The following is a 16,541-nucleotide window of genomic DNA, read 5'->3' as shown; positions in this document are numbered from 1 at the left end:
GAAGAGGAAAATTCTGAATATTCTAACAACACTTCACTATATTTAAGGGTCAGATTTTAAAAACTGTTCCTGCACAGACACATACACACTCATACTCACTTCCTAACACTCATGCCACAACTGAGATCAGATTATTGAATTAACTGAATTCATTTTATCTTCATGGTATAAACCCCAGTCAAGCTGAAGATACTGTTCTATTTCAATTCAAATTATTTCACATATGCCACTGACTGTAGGTAAAATGGACTCACTCTTCCAGAATAAGGCATCTTTATAAAGCCCAGGAAGTCAAGTAACAGAAATGATTTTTAAATGTAACAAGGTTATGGGAGCAAAGCTCTATATGCTCTTCTCTATTAAGTAAAACCATTTTAGCTCTATTTCTGCCAGTAAGATTGATTCTACAGGTCTGTTTTTTTGCTTATAATGCTGATTAGTGACGTTCTAGAACCTATCCTTAAAACTGCAAGTTTCCATAATTAACAAAGATGTTTCTATTTCTCTGCAGCGACAGTTAGAGAGAGATGTGTCTTTGTCATACAACTGGTTGAAAGGAACTATTTGATAACCTGTTAGACTGAGAACTTTTTCAAGAGTATCAATCATTGTTTCTGGTGGAAATTGAGATACATACAGATATTCATAAATGTCACTACTTGTTTTTTGCTCTGTGTATCTGTCCTTGGAAGTATAATTTTAACAAATATTTCAACAATTTTAGTAATTATCGTGTTCTCTTGGAAAAAAAGAAAACCTCTAAATATAACTTTGATTGACTGTCTTAATAGATTAATTTAGTGCCTAAGATAAGACTGCAGCTGACTTCTGTAGATTTCTGAGCTTTATAAACATTAGTGACTTTTCTGTCAAATCATTTTCTTCTTCTCCTGCATGCATGGTAAAGAAAAAGTCCTAACTCTGTTAAACTTATTATTGAGCAAATAAAATTCTGCATTTTATTTAAAGCAACAGTCAATGCTGACTATGAACTAAAGTGCTAGAAAAACTGATGCTGCTCTGACATCCATTGTGTACCCCAGATGCTCTCTCCTAGATCATAATGTATTCAGTTCCACGTTAGTGATGTTAGTAGGAGACATCACTAACATGGTTAAGTGAAATCCACAAAGAATGTATGAACTAACCAGTATTGTCAAGCTTCTCATACCTAATCAATTTTTAACTACTGACAAAATGAATGGTTGAACAATTCCATTTACCTGATGGTCCTTCAATGAAAGATATTAAGCATCACTAAAAATAGCCAAAAAAGAGGCCATAGGTAAGGAAAGGGGAAAACAAACACCATGAAAGCCTCATACTGAGTAGCTGTCCCCTTGGGTGATTTTAGTTGATGTCTGTGCCCTTTTCTTGTTCATTACTTAAAAATAAACTGTCTTTAATTACAGAATAAAAACTACAGAAAATATTTAAAACTGTTTTCACAAACACAGGTATCTCATTAACCTATGTTTTATTTTGAGTAAATTCATTATTCATTATTTCACATTATAAAAAGTAACCACACACGCATATGCATTCACAAATTAGATCATCTTTATCATACATCAATATATTTTTTTAAAAAAACAAATATTTTCAATATCAATATAATTATATGCTGATTGCATTTTGAAATAGAGAAGCTGACAATAGCTTCATACAGTATATCTCAAGAACTGACATTTTTAAAATTAAGAACTGGATAGGTTCCTCAGGCAAATTTTGATGGAAATAATAGCATTAGTACAAATAAATGCTGTTGACATAGCTTAAGCATGATAGCTTGGAATAACAGCTGATTCAAACTAGATTCATCATTTCTAATTCAGTAAGGACAAATACAATCTAAAATGTAAACAAAGTATTTATAAAATAAATTCTTCTAGGTAACAAAGGAAATCATCAATCTATTATTTTTAAGGTAGTTGTAGCTAAAAGTTATCAGAAATCTTTGTAGAATTTTCATTGCCAAATTTTAATTTCAGAATGTCCAGGTACAACATCCTGTCACCACAATCGCAGGACTGATACAATTTAGGACAGCTGTTTGTACCGTTTCAGTGTGACTTTCCTATTGGGCTTGGAGATTTGTGAGAAAATGCAGTGTCTTTTTTACTCCCAAGTCCCCCTTCAAGTGATTAGCTAGGCAGGGTGATTTCAGTTGATTTGGGCCTTTCATACAATTTTTAAATGCTAAACTCTAGCACAGTTAAATAGATGGTTTCCTGCACAAATAAATGCAGACATCTCTTTTGTAGCAGTAGTTAAAGCACATACCTAATGCTGTTTTTATTACACTTCACTATAACATTGGAATTCTGTAACCACATTATTGTTCAAGAAATATATATTATACCTCCTAGGGAATATAATTTCAAATATGGAACATTTAACAACATCAGCTGCCATTATGTATCTCTCTCTTTTCCAGTCACCAGCCATTGCTTTAGCTTTTGTTCGTCAATCACATTATCTCCAGCTGTCTTTGTTTTGCCTCCTTCATCAAGGAGATGGACTAAGGATTGGATTTTCTGGATTTCCTTTGTCAGAAAAGAAGCAAGAAAGAAAGAAGAGAAGGAAGAAGGGGGGGGGAGAAGAAAAAAGAAAACAAAACATGAAAAAGTTTATCCATATAATACTTACAAAGTAAAGAAACTGATACAATCCAGTTTGAAAAAACCTAATATATGAGAACTGCAATTAAGTAGACAAGTGAATGACACGTTAAAGTTTACTTGGAATAACATTTAATTACTCAATCTTATGTGCATCTAACACAGCGTTCAATTCAATTCATACTTTTCCTGTTTTTCATTTCTATAACCATAGTGGAAATTAACACAACCTAAAATTATCAATCATCTGGCCTTGTAAAACGTAAGATACGATGCATTCCTAAACTTCCTTTATAAATGCCAGATGTATCCATCTTTATGACAATCGAAGGTTGGAGAATATATTGCATAGAATTTTTTTAAGCAGCAAAACTGAGATAATTAATACTTTCTGAAATCACTTCACAGACTTATTTTAAGCAAAAAGGACAGATTTTCATTTGGATATGCCATAGTGCTGAATGGTGGTGGATAAGAGTCCACAGGAACATGACTAATATCTACAGATACTGATCACTTATTGCAGTTATGTGGCAGTGTGCATTCATGAGAAAGTCTAAATTAGAACCACGTAACATGGAGAGAGTTGTGGACCTGGAGATTCAGTTACACATTAACCAAGCAGCCGTGATACCAATACACCTCCTACTTCCGAATATTCAGAAAAACAACAAACTTCACGTGACTGGTTAGCAGTGTTTGTTTTTAGATTCATTTTTTAAACAATTATATATGCAACTGATTATATGATCATTTCTATAATTATATATTATAAATATTGAGCAAAATAAAATTTAGTCCATAAAAAGGAAAAGCATGCTCAACAATGAAAGAACACATAAAGAAGTCATCTGAAGTAATGATCAGTTGCTCAGTTGTGTCCGACTTGTTACGGCTGCATGGACTGTAGCCCACCAGATGCCTCTGTCCATGGGAATTCTGAGGCAAGAGTACTGGAGTGGGTTGCCATTTCCTCCTCCAAGGGATCTTCCTGACCCAGGGATCGAATTTACCCACTGTTTGTGTCTTCTGCATTGGTAGGTGGATTATTTACAACTGGTGCCAATAATGGAGAGCTGGTATAAGTAGATTAGGCTGCAATGGTCTTTACTTTTAACAATAAATGACTGTCGCATTTAGAAAGATGAGAAGAGAATGAATTGCATTCTGATATTATTAAATGTGTTCTTCAATAGAAGAATTCCAGAACAGTCTTTTGAGAGGAAGAGGATCAAGAGTGATCAAGAGGAAGGATTTCAGGATGTCAAAAGGTTAGGTGCCTCAGAGGATGAACTGAGTCTGTCCTGTCATTTCACAGAGGGGCACAGCGAGGACCAGAGTGCTGACATGAACTGCACATGGGAACCAGAGCACGCGGCTCCAGCTCTGTGCTCTCCATAGATCATTACGCTGTCCTGCCTCTATTTCAAGACTTTAACTGGAACTTCCACCGTACAGTCATTAGAGCAATATTGTATGGCTAACAGATTCTCTGTAGTAACACTACTAACCTGTACCATCAATATTATTTTTTCTGTTTACTATCAATTTTTTTCTATTATATAGTCCCACTCTTTCCTTGAGCTCTATTCAATAAATGTGCTTCTAAGTTTTAAATGAATTTGGAATACATCTATATTTGTATATACCAATGGCCAATTAAAAATTTAGAACAAATTATAATACAGTTCAGTCTAAATGGGACTCCAGTATGGAGCTTCTGATGTGCAAAAAGATGTACGATGGAAGCTTTATTAGAAAATATTAATCAAAATATTCATGAATTACCCTGATAGCTCAGTTGGTAAAGAATCCACCTGCAGTGCAGGCAGGAGACCCCAGTTCAATTCCTGGGTTGGGAAGATCCCCTGGAGAAGGGAAAGGCTATCCACTCCAGTATTCTGGCCTGGAGAATTCTGTGAACTGTATAGTCCATAGGGTTGCAAAGAGTTGGACATGACTGACTTTAATTTTCACTTCATTCATGAATTAAGTGAACTATGTTTAAAAGAAAATCTGAATCCTGTTTAAATTCTCTTCTAATCAGAAGAGCCAGGTGTCCCATATGGAAGAGGAAACCGGTAACTATAGTTTGGGCATCTTGGATGAATCGCTTCTACGTGGATATGACCTCTACCAACGTTGATTTTTTTTCCCCACTACCCTCTTACATGTCTAACCTAAGAGAAACAAAGGTTTCAACAATTCAAATAAGATACAACTGGTGCATAAAAAGGAACCGTGAAGGGGTTCCTTATAACTTTAAGGAACAAATGTCTGTAGAAATCTCTAGCTTATTGGACCCACAACTCTAGATTATATGCTGCAGTAGTATTTTTTAACTGGCATCATTACACCCATCCTTCTGAGCACTGGGTGATTAAATACCATGACCTTAAGCTAGTTGTCTGTTATTGCCATTGTTTTAGTCTCTTAAGTCATATCTGACTCTTTGCAATCCCATAGACTGTAGCCAGCCAGACTCCTCTGTCCATGGGATTTTCCAGGCAAGAATACTGGAGTGGGTTGCCATTTCCTTCTCCAGGGGATCTTCCTGACACAGGAATCGAACTCACGTGTCCTGCATTGCAGGCAGATCTTTACTGCTGAGCCACCAGGGAAGCCCAAGCTAGTTGTTTAAAGGAATGCAAACATTTTGCAGAAAAATACACAGATCTCAGCTCAGTTATTAATGGAAGCCATTTAAAGTTTCTTGTCAATTCCCTAAGGTTACAACGTCTTTGCCATATATAAATTATCTTATATAAGATATGTAACATAACCAGAGGCATGTGATAACAATCCGTTTTAACTGATAGCATTTCCTCATTACAGACCCTTCCTATTCTTTGGAAACTATTTAAGAGGGAAGGAAAGTACACTAAGAAAAAGAACAGAATAAAACACTTAGCAGTCCACCACTGGATTACTTACAAGGTAGCCTTCCGTGGTTGTGTATCTTTACTTCCACTGCTCTTGGGATCAACTGAGTTACCTGTCCCTCGGGAGGTGCTGGGCAGGGAGGTATTAGAAGAAAAGGAACTGGGAGCACTATTGGTGTTACGAGTCCGGAATGAGTCATCTGAAAGGAACACACGTACAGTCAGCCAGATGGAGTCCACTAGAGAGATGTGAACCTTCAAGAAGGTTCATGAGAGCTGCCTTTTCCCCTTCTTTTAAAGCCAATTTTACTAAGGTGTAAATTGTATACAATAGACTGCACAGATTTAAGGTCCTGAAACTTGCATATACTATGAAGCCATCACCACAATCAAGAGAGAACAGACCCGTCACATTTGCTCCTGCCTCATCACCTCCCCGTTCCTTCTCTGATGCCAGGCAACCACGGACCTGCCTGCTGCTGCTCACTACGGATTAGTCTGCATTTCATGAAATTTCATATAAATGGACTCAAACAGTATACACTCTTCTTTTGTCTGACTTCTCTCATTCAGCATAATTATGTTGCAACTTATCCCCATTTTATACATCAATACTTTATGCTTTTTATTGCTGACCAGCACTCCTATTGACCAGTATTCCCGTAGAAGGAAATGGCATCACACTCCAGTATTTCCACCTGGAGAATCCCATGGACAGAGGAGCCTGGAGGGCTCCAGTCATTGGGTTGCAGAGTAGGACACGACTGACCGACTGAGCACATTCCTATTGCACGGACATGTCGAAATTTGTCTATCCATTCTCCTATTGATAGACATCATGATCCCCCCCATTATAATCTATTACAAATAAAGCTGCTGTGAATGATAGTGTGCAAGTTTGTATGTGGACATGTGTTTTCTCTTTCGTTAAGTCTTGAATGGAACTGCTGAATCATGTAGTCGGTGTATATTTAATTTCCTAAGAAACTGCCAAATTGCTGTCTGAAAGTGGTTATACCACTTTGCATTTCCAGCAGCAATATATGAGAGTCCTGGATATGGATACTCCATATCCTCACACACTTGACATTGTGAGCGTTTTTAAACACTAGTGGATGTGATGTGGTATCTCCTTGTGCGTGTGTGACTTCTTTCTCATTGCATTAACTTTCATTTCTCTAATGTTACTGATCTTAAGCATCTTTTTACTTACTTGTGTATCTTCTCCTGTGAAATGCCTGTTCAAATCTTTTTCTCATTTTAAATCAGTTGCCTGATTTGTTTTAAAGATTGTTGTATATTCTAAAAACTAGAAATAGAGCTACTATATGATCCTGCAATCCACTCCTGGGCATATACCCGGAGAAAACCATAATATGAAAAGATAAATGCACCCCAGTGTTCATTGCAGCACTATTTGTAATAGGCAAGGCATTAGAAGCAAACTAAATGTCCATCAACAAATGAATGGATTAAGATGATTTGGTGGAATATGGAATATTACTCAACCATAAAAATAAAGTAATGCCATTAGCAGCATTTGAATGGACCTATGATAGTAGATTGTCATACTATGTCAAGTAAGCCTGGGAACAATAAATATCATATATCACTTATATGTGGAATCTAAATAAAGAAAAAAGATATAAATGAACTTATTTCCAAAACAGAAAGAGACTCACAGACATAGAAAACATAAAGAGGGTGGCAGGAGGGATAAATTAGGAGGGTGGGAATACCATATACACACTGCTATATATAAAACAGATAGCCAACAAGGATCTATTGAATGGCAAAAGGCATGTGTACTCAGTCGTGTCTGACTCTTTGTGACCCCATGGACTGTAGCCAGCCAGGCTCCTCTGTCCATGGAATTTTCCAGGCAAGAATACTGGAGTGGTTTGCCATTTCCTTCTCCAGGGGATCTTCCCGACCCAGGGACTGAACCTGTGTCTCTCGAGCCTCCTGCATTGGTAGGCAGATTCTTTACTAGTTGAGCCACCGGAGAAGCCAGCACAAGGAGCTCGACTCAATATTTTGTAATAATCTATAAGGGAAGAGAATCTGAAGAATATATATATAACCGAATCACTGTGCTTGTACACCCGAAACTAAGAATATTGTAAATCAACTATACTTCAACTTAAAAAAAAAAAACAAACTTAACAAACTTGTATATTCTAGATACAAGTCCTCTGTCGGGTATATGTAACATGAATATTTTCTCCCAATCTCTGTCCTGCCTTTTATTTTTTTAACACTCTATTTCAAAGTGTTAAACTTTTAAATTTTAATGAAGTACGGTAAGTTAATTTTTTACGGTTTGGAGAAATTTTTGTCAATTCTAAAATCACAAAGACTTATTTCTATATTTTCTTCAGAAATATCACATTTTTAACTTTTAAGTTTACAAAACATTTTGAGTTAATTTTGTGTATAGTGTGAGATAAGAATTGAGGTTCAGTTTTTTGGGTTTATTATGGACATTCAATTGTTTTAGCATCAAAAACTTTTAGTAAAAAAAAAAATACAATTCTATCACCACTGATTTATCAAGGAACCTTTCTTAAAACTCAGCTAACTATGTTTGTCAGTGTAGGTCATACAGTCTTGAGTACTGAAGCTTTAGGAGTATAATGCTATCAGGTAATTGTTATTTTTTCTTTTTCAAAATACTCAGTTCTGTGTATATACACAGTAACTTTCAAAAACATTTTTATCAGGATTGCATTGAATCTCTGGCTCAAATAAAAAACAATTGACATCATAACAATATTAAGTTTTCCAATCCATGAACAAGATATGCTTTCTATTTATTTATGTCTAATTTCTTCCAGCAATGTTAGTGTGTATCTAGCAAACATTTTGCTAAATTTGATCCCTGAGCATTTAATATTTTTGAGGTTATTTTAAATGTTATCTTCAAACAGACATAATTTTTTAAAGTATATGGTTTATAGAAAAATTGAGACAAATATGAAGAATTCCCACCTACCCCCATAGTTCAGTCAGTTTAGTTCAGTCGCTCAGTCATGTCTGACTCTTTGTGACCCCATGGACTGCAGCACGCCAGGCTTCCCTGTCCATCACCAACTCCCGGAGCTTGCTCAAACTCATGTCCACCGGGTCAGTGATGTCATCCAACCATCTTGTCCTCTGTTGTCCCCTTCTCCTCCCACCTTCAATCTTTCCCAAAATTAGGGTCCTTTTTATTAATGCCTTACATTTATATACTATACTTGGTACAATCAATGAGCCAATGGTAACATGATATTACTGACAAAATCCACAGCATGTTCAGATTTCCTCAGTATCACCCAATGTCTGTTTCTATCTAAGGATCCCATCCAGGACACCACAGTACACTTACTTGTCAGGTCTCCTTTGCTGGGATAATTTCTTAGCCTTCCCTTGCTTTTGATGACCTTAACAGTTGTGAGGGGTACTGGTCAAATATTTTGTAGGATGTGCCTCTACTGGAATCTGTCTGATGCTTTTCTCACAATTAGACTAAGGTTATAGGTTTGAGGTAGGATGACAGAGTTAACGTAGTATTTTCATCACATCATATCAAGGGTGCACACTGACAAATCTTTTTTCTGTTTTCTGTTTTTTTATTTTATACTTCATGACAGATCACTAGAAATGGGATTTTTTGAGGAAATGTTTTAAAAAAACTAGGATTCCTGATGAACTTAACCAAATTGCTCCCAAAAGCTTCCACAGATTTTCATACCCACCTGCAATGGATACATTGCAATTTGTTTCCATGAATCCTTACTAGAATTCCCTTTACATTTCCTCCAGCCTGTGGTGCATACAGAGCTTTGGAATGCTGCAATTGATGACTGACGGTACATGTTAAGTAAAAAGTATTAATTTGAGTTTCCACACTGTGTCTTTGACCTTTCCATTTATTAATTTAACACTATCCACCCCCCGCCGCCCACACTCTCTCCACACTCCAGCCTGACAGGCTGCTGCTGTTCTCTGAAGACAAAACAGTCAGCTTTTACTTCTGACAGGTCCTCTGAATGGGATGGTATTCCATACCCACCTCTGCCTGTCAAAGTTCTAGAGCACCTTAAGGTTCATCTCAAATGACAATCACTCTGAAGCTCATCTTCACTCCCACACTCCCAAAGTAAGTAAAATCTCTATGTGAACAGCTAATATATTTGTTTAGAAATATTTTGCTCCCATTTTCTCATTATAGAGCAGATATATAATTTATAGTGATGTTTTCCTCAGTCTGTAATTCATTAAGTAATAAATAATAAGCACATTTTTCTAACTAAGACACCTAGGAAATACTTCATTCAATTTATTTCCTCTCCCAAAAATAATATTGAAACTTTAAGACAATATTTTTCAAATATTTTAATAAATGATTTATCCTATGAGAGATACGCTTTTTAGGGCATGGATGTTAAACTTTAGAATCTGCAGATCATACACAGGCCTACCTCAATTTATTGCTCTTCACTTTATTGCAGATAAAACAGATAATGCATTTTTTCTTTTTTTTTTTTTTTTTTTTTACAAATTGAAAGGTTTGTGACAACACTGCATCTAGAAAGTCTACCAGAACCATTTTTCCAATAGTATTTGCTCACTTCTTGTCTTTGCGTCATATTTTGGTAATTCCTGCAATATTTCCAACTGTTTCCTTGTTATTATATTTACGGTGGTGTCTGTGATCAGTAATGTTTGATGTTACTATTGAAACTGTCTTTGGGCACCATGAACCACATCCATGTAAGATGGCAAACCTAACTGATGAATGCTGCCTGTGTTCTGACCGCTTCACTTTCTGGCCATTCCCTGATCACTGTCCCTCTACAGGCCTCCTTGTTCCCTGAGATACAACAATACTGTGTCCAATAAAAGCCACATCTACTTGTTATCTCTTGTCTGTGGCTGCTTTTACTCTGCTATACTCTAGTTGAGTAATTGTGACAGAAACCAGTTTGGCCAAGAGAATCCAAAATATTTACCATGTGGTCCTTTACAGAGAAGTTTGCTTATCCCTGGTATAAACTTTCAAGTATGTAATACTGTAACGGTTTAGCTGCATATGATCCACAGTGAAGCCTTAGTGTTTTTAACTTCCTTAAAAATTACTGCAAAAACTTTTAGTCTATGCCTGAGCAGGTCTTCAGAGTGCAGTAAAACCTATCCTATCATTTTGTACTTCTCCTCTTTTAAAAGTATTGATCTCTGATGCTTGACAGAGTGAAAACAAAATAGTATTGTCAGGCATTTTAATTGCTGGGGAAAGTTTCTTTGCTATTTGATAAAGACATAAATTTGGGGAAACTGTATCTAGAAATAAAGAAATGAGTCATTTAAAGAAAACTGTATTTTATTGAATTTAATAAGTATTTGACGAGCTCAGATTTCTACTTACCAGTTAGTGAAATCATAGAAGTCTTTGATAAACCTGAGACAGAAGGTGTATATGCTGCTGTAGAGCTTTTACTAGAAAAGAACATGATTTAGTTAAAATACAAGAAAATGCGTCTTTCAGTCTCAGTCATTGATGAGAAAACACCACTCGGTCTTTCCTAACCTTTCCTTAGTGCTTCCTCTGCTTGTTACGAAACATGCTTACTACTTTTATTTCTTATTTATTTTTTACATTCCACCCCTCACAACAATTACTTTAAGTTAAAAACATTTCCTTAAACTTCTGCTACATCAGCATAATGGTTTTTCTTTTGATACGCAGCCAAAACAGGTAATAGAGATAAAATTTTCCTAGGAATAATGCATCTCTAGTTCTATTCTCTTTTGCCCATCTTGAGATCACCCTATTGGCTAGGAACTCTAAATAATTCTACCAATAATGTCCAAAAACATAGCTGAAACACATCTAGATTAAGCTTTTTTTTTTTTTCAATTTTTTACAAAAAGTTTTAAAAAAAATAAAAACATTTTTTCCATAACATAGTCTTTTTCTTGATAAATAGTTTTAAAGACATTTACGGTTCCTTAAAATTACTTTGCTTGCTGATTGATAGGCAGCTGTTACATATTTATTATATGTATACAATATATTATAAGAGTCATGGTCATTTAATTTATTCTGATTCTCCCTTAGTCTTAACTGTTTATAATTTTGTCTGCTGGGCCAAAAGGGAGACTAGACATACAACCACAGTCAGGAGAACTCTGTTGTGACCATTTTACCACAGAAAGAGGCCAGTGGTTTCTTCATGGACAGAAACAACACAAACAGCAAATGGATATCACCTCTATTCAGTGAATGGGGCATGTCCACACCCGTTTAGAAGCTGTGTGGCACATGTGATATAGCACCACTCTCCTCATAAAATGATATACAGATTCCATGATGTTGTTACACAGGATCAGGGAAGTAGTCTTCCTAGAATTCCAGGATAACTGTTCTTAACGCAAACTGGTAAGACTACTATTTTTCTTAATATGAAATCTTTATAGAAGGTAACTTATTATTCACCTATGAAAAACCTCAAAATTAATCCCAATTTTATATAATAATGTAAACATCTCACATAAAGATGTGTTAAAATAAAAATTAAGTCAGAATGTGAAGGGCTGACAGATCATACCTAGTAGTACATTTGTCTAAGTTGCCATATTTTGCATGAAAAGCTTGATTATTAAAAGACTGGCTTCGAATCAATTTGGATTTCTTGATTTCTTTACCTAGAGTAACAAGCAGAAGGCAAATGCAATTGGTTAGCTCATCAGTGCATCCTCAGCTGCCCCAACCCCATTCCCTCTCCAGCTCCCACCACTGTGAGAAACACACGGAGGGGGGTGGCTTCCCTGCCTTGGTTTGACCTGACTGGAGTATTTCTTATGCGTCACTGCCGAGTAAGAAGCACCAAAGGAAAAAGTAAGAAGAGCTTTTCGAACAATATCTCATCTCACAGAGTGACTGCCTTGTAATTATCACTTATAAAAGGAACAAAGCAGACACAAAAACCAGTTTCTTACTTGTGGATGGGGTGGCAGAAGAGGATCCAGGAACAGGAATGGGGAGGCTCTTGGGCAGACTTGTTGGTGTCTTGGAGTCTCTACCTAAAACAAACTCTGTTTTAAGCGTTATACTTTCTCCGATTAATCTCCATACACACACGACAACACAGGGACTATGGACCACTTTCTCTCACTAAGCAGCACTCTTTTCCAAATCTTATTCTTTATATATTTAAATATTTCATTCTTAGTTACTCAGTGATCAATTTGACAATCTTACTGCTGTTATCAAACTTCAAACTTTCCTTCGAAGGATCTGAACCTCTGCACTGATCCTCACCATTTACTTATTGGTGAGGATCTGTATCAGTTAGCATCCATTTATGAGAACAACTTTTGATAAATCAAAGAAAGTGATTTTCCATATAAAATTAAAAACTTAGCATAGGGAGGTTCAAGAGGGAGAGGACATATGTATACCTATGGCTGATTCATGTTGATATTTGGCAGAAACCAACAAAATTCTGTAAAGCAATTATCCTTCAATTAAAAAATAAATAAACAAGCACATATTTTAAAAGTTAAAAAAAAAAAACTCAGCGTGGTCTTTCAGAATGCTGGGATGTAACATCAATCGTGTACCTTGGTGGCAAGGATGTGGGAAAACTACTTACGTTTCTTTTCAAAGGTTTTATCACTCATAGGCCTTCCATCATTTTGTTGCTTCTCTTTTTCTAATTGCTCCTATTAATAAAACAGCACCTTAGCATTAAAGGTAAACATAAGTAGATTTACTTTTTAAGGTTTCTAAAATAACATTTATTTATTAAAAGTTAACATGTGCATAATAGGCAACCAAAAAAACACAAGAAGCAAAAAACAAAGTCATTCATAATCACAAGCAGTTTACCGTTTGACGTGTCCTCCCAAGTCTCATTTGTGTATTTTCATAACTAGGCATCCATTTTTATGTAATTAAGATCATACAGTTATGTATCATGTTGTTTCACACATCATGATATTTATCATTTCAAAGTCCCAAAGCTATGAATATTTTAATAACCAAGAATACACTATACCAACTCAATCTGGAAGGAAAAAAATGTAATCTTGCCTTTTGTGATGACAAAAATTTCAGAGAAGACAAAAATGGCAGCAGAACTCTAGATAAAGATACTGGCAGAGCTATGATTAAAATACTACATTCCCTTAATGTCCAATTAAAAGTGAGACATAAAGCAACAGAGTACGCAAAGTGTAATGCTTCTAGGAGGATTCATTACCTGATCTAAACTATTAAAGTATAGCAAGGAGGTATGCTTCCATTGAATTAATTATTTAACAAGCATAAGTAGATTTAGAAAAACTGTTCTAATCAGAAATTACTCTAAGCTTTAGAGATATAAAAATACAGTTCACAAAAATACCTAACAGAAGTACTTTTTTCTCAAAATTGGTATCTAAAGAAGTCACGGTTCTTTCAGATTTTTTTTTTTTAACATCTACAGAATTGTGCCCTGGGAGGGTTGTCAAGATAAAACAATGAATTTGATATTACTGTTGCAGTGAGCCTTTCAGATGGTAAAGAATCTGCCTGCAATGCAGGAGACCCAGGTTTCATTCCTGGGTCAGGAAGACTCCCTGGAGAAGGGAATAGCAAACCACTCCAGTACTCTTGCCTAGAGAATTCCATAGACAGAGGAGCCTGGGGTTTATAGTCCCAGTCCATGGGGTAGCAAAGAGTTGGACACAACTGAGTGACTAACACTTTCACTTCACTTTCATTTACTAATTCTCATCAGCAAAATATTGGTACTATTGGCCCTTTCCACTTCTAACTGATAAGTGAAAAAACAATATCCTTCTTTTAAAAGCCTAAGAGAAAAAAAATTCTGTAGATATTAAATTTTGATTGAAGTATAATACACATAGAGAAAGTACACAAACTGTAAGTATACAGCTCAGTAAATTTTCCCAAAATGAACACACCCATATAATCAGCTCCCACACCAAGAAACAAAATATTCCCAAGCTCAAAGTCTTCTTTATCCCAACAGAATAACCAAAATAACTCATATCAAGTTCTGAACAAACATGACATAACCAGCATGTACGGAACACTATAGTCAACAATGGAGAATACACATTCTTTTCAAGAACAAGTGTAAAATGAAGAAAAAGAAAAAACAGACAAAACAAAAAATTTCCACATAGACTTGGACTGCATAAAAAACTATTAAATAAAAATTCTAAAACTGAAAATAAAACATGCAAAGCTGAAAAATATTGTTAAGTGAGCTTAAGAAGTAGTGCCATCTATTTTATCTTTTCCTCTACTATTTGATCATATTAATGATAGTTATCTTGAAGTCCTTGTTGGGTAACTCTAATAATAGGATCATCTGTGAATCTTTTTCTATTCTCTGATTTTTATCTTGGGTTTAGGTTATTAAGTCCTAAACTTTTTAGAGCCTGTTTATTCTGTTTATTCTTTATGTCTACCACTGGCAATCCTGAGTTCTAATCTTTGTTTTACAGACTGCTGAATAATACAAGTTGCTTTTCAGAGGATTTCCACTTAAGTTTTTAAACTCATAGCACAATTTTCTGTAGAGAAATAGATAATATAAAAATGAATGGGACAACACACACTGGAAACTTTAAAACCATTGGATGGGCTCAACAGCCAAATGGAGAAGCAGGGAAAGAAACGGTGACACTGAAGATGGGTCAGCAGGGATTATTCACTCTGAGAAGCAGAGTTTAAGGGGAAAAAGAGAAAGAACAAAGCCTCACAGATGTGGGATGATATCAAAAGATCTAACACGTGTGTAATTATTGACCCAGAAATATAAGAGTGAGCAACAGGGGACAGAATATATATTTAAACAAATAACAGGTCAAACCTTCCCAAATTTGGGAAATGACACATGTTTACAGATTCAGGAAGCTCAACAAGTCCAAAACAGGATAAATATGAAGCAAATCATGCCTAAAAACATCAAAATCAAACTGCTAAAAACAAGAAAATACCTTGGAAGTAGTCAGAGACAAACAACATTATACACAGAAGAACAATAATTCAAATGAGAGCAGATATTTTATCAGATACTAGAGAGACCAGAACACAGAGAAATAATTCTTTTCAGTACAGTATGAAAAAAGGCTTGCAAACAGAATTTGTATTCAATAAAAATATCCCTTAAAGAGGAAGGCAAAAATAAGACATTTTAGATAAAGGAAAACTAAGATAATCTGTCTAAAAATACTTGCACTTCATTCTTCAGGCTGAAGGGGAAAAAAAACAAGAGGGAAATTTGGGTCCTAAGTAGTGAATGATGGTTCTATAATAACCTATAAGACCTTCTAGAACTAACACCAAAAAAAGATGTTCTTTTCATCATAGGCAACTGGAATGCAAAAGTAGGAAGTTAAGAGATACCTGGAGTAACAAGCAAGTTTGGCCTTGGAGTACAAAATGAAAGGGCAAAGGCTAACAGAGTTTTGCCAAGAGAACGCACTGGTCATAGCAAACACCCTCTTACATGGACATCGCCAGATGGTCAACACCGAAATCAGATTATACTCTTTGCAGCTGAAGATGGAGAAGTTCTATACAGTCAGCAAAAATAAGACCAGGAGATGACTGTGGCTCAGATTATGAACTCCTTATTGCAAAATTCAGACTTTAAAGAAAGCAGGGAAAACCACTAGATCACTCAAGTATGACCTAGATCAAACCAAATCCCTTACAATTATACAGTGGAAGTGACAAATAAATTCAAGGGATTAGATCTGATGGACAGAGTGCCTGAAGAACTATGGATGTAGGTTTGTAACACTGTACAGGAGGCAGTGATCAAGACCATTCTCAAGAAAAGCAAAAGCAAAAAGGCAACATGGTTGTCTGAGGAGACCTTATAAATAGCTGAGAAAAGAAGAGAAGCGAAAGGCAAAGGAGAAAAGGAAAGATATACTCATTTGAATGTAGAGTTCCAAAGAACAGCAAGGAGAGATAAGAAAGCTTTCCTCAAGATGACATAATGGCTCAGGTAGAATGTCTGATTAAATC

At 35.6% G+C, this 16,541-nt stretch overlaps 1 protein-coding gene across 4 annotated transcripts in view; it reads right to left on the bottom strand.

Moving 5' to 3' along the window:
• Positions 1-1,432: 1,432 nt before the first annotated feature.
• The window catches only part of PPP4R4 (protein phosphatase 4 regulatory subunit 4), a 100,678-nt gene continuing 85,569 nt past the window's right edge, over positions 1,433-16,541 (bottom strand). For all 4 annotated transcript variants that reach the window (XM_043922081.1, XM_043922082.1, XM_043922083.1 and 1 more), the window contains 6 exons: positions 13,144-13,213; positions 12,488-12,571; positions 12,097-12,193; positions 10,914-10,984; positions 5,556-5,703; positions 1,433-2,546 (listed from right to left, as the gene is read on the bottom strand). In XM_043922081.1, the coding sequence (XP_043778016.1) occupies positions 2,522-2,546; positions 5,556-5,703; positions 10,914-10,984; positions 12,097-12,193; positions 12,488-12,571; positions 13,144-13,213 (495 nt within the window). In that variant the 3' untranslated portion in view covers positions 1,433-2,521. The remainder of the gene's footprint in view (positions 2,547-5,555; positions 5,704-10,913; positions 10,985-12,096; positions 12,194-12,487; positions 12,572-13,143; positions 13,214-16,541) is intronic.

Source organism: Cervus elaphus, chromosome 13, assembly GCF_910594005.1.
Source record: "Cervus elaphus chromosome 13, mCerEla1.1, whole genome shotgun sequence".
Lineage (NCBI taxonomy): Eukaryota > Metazoa > Chordata > Mammalia > Artiodactyla > Cervidae > Cervus > Cervus elaphus.
Note: the sequence above shows the minus strand (reverse complement) of the source record. Positions and strands in the feature narration are given on the sequence as shown.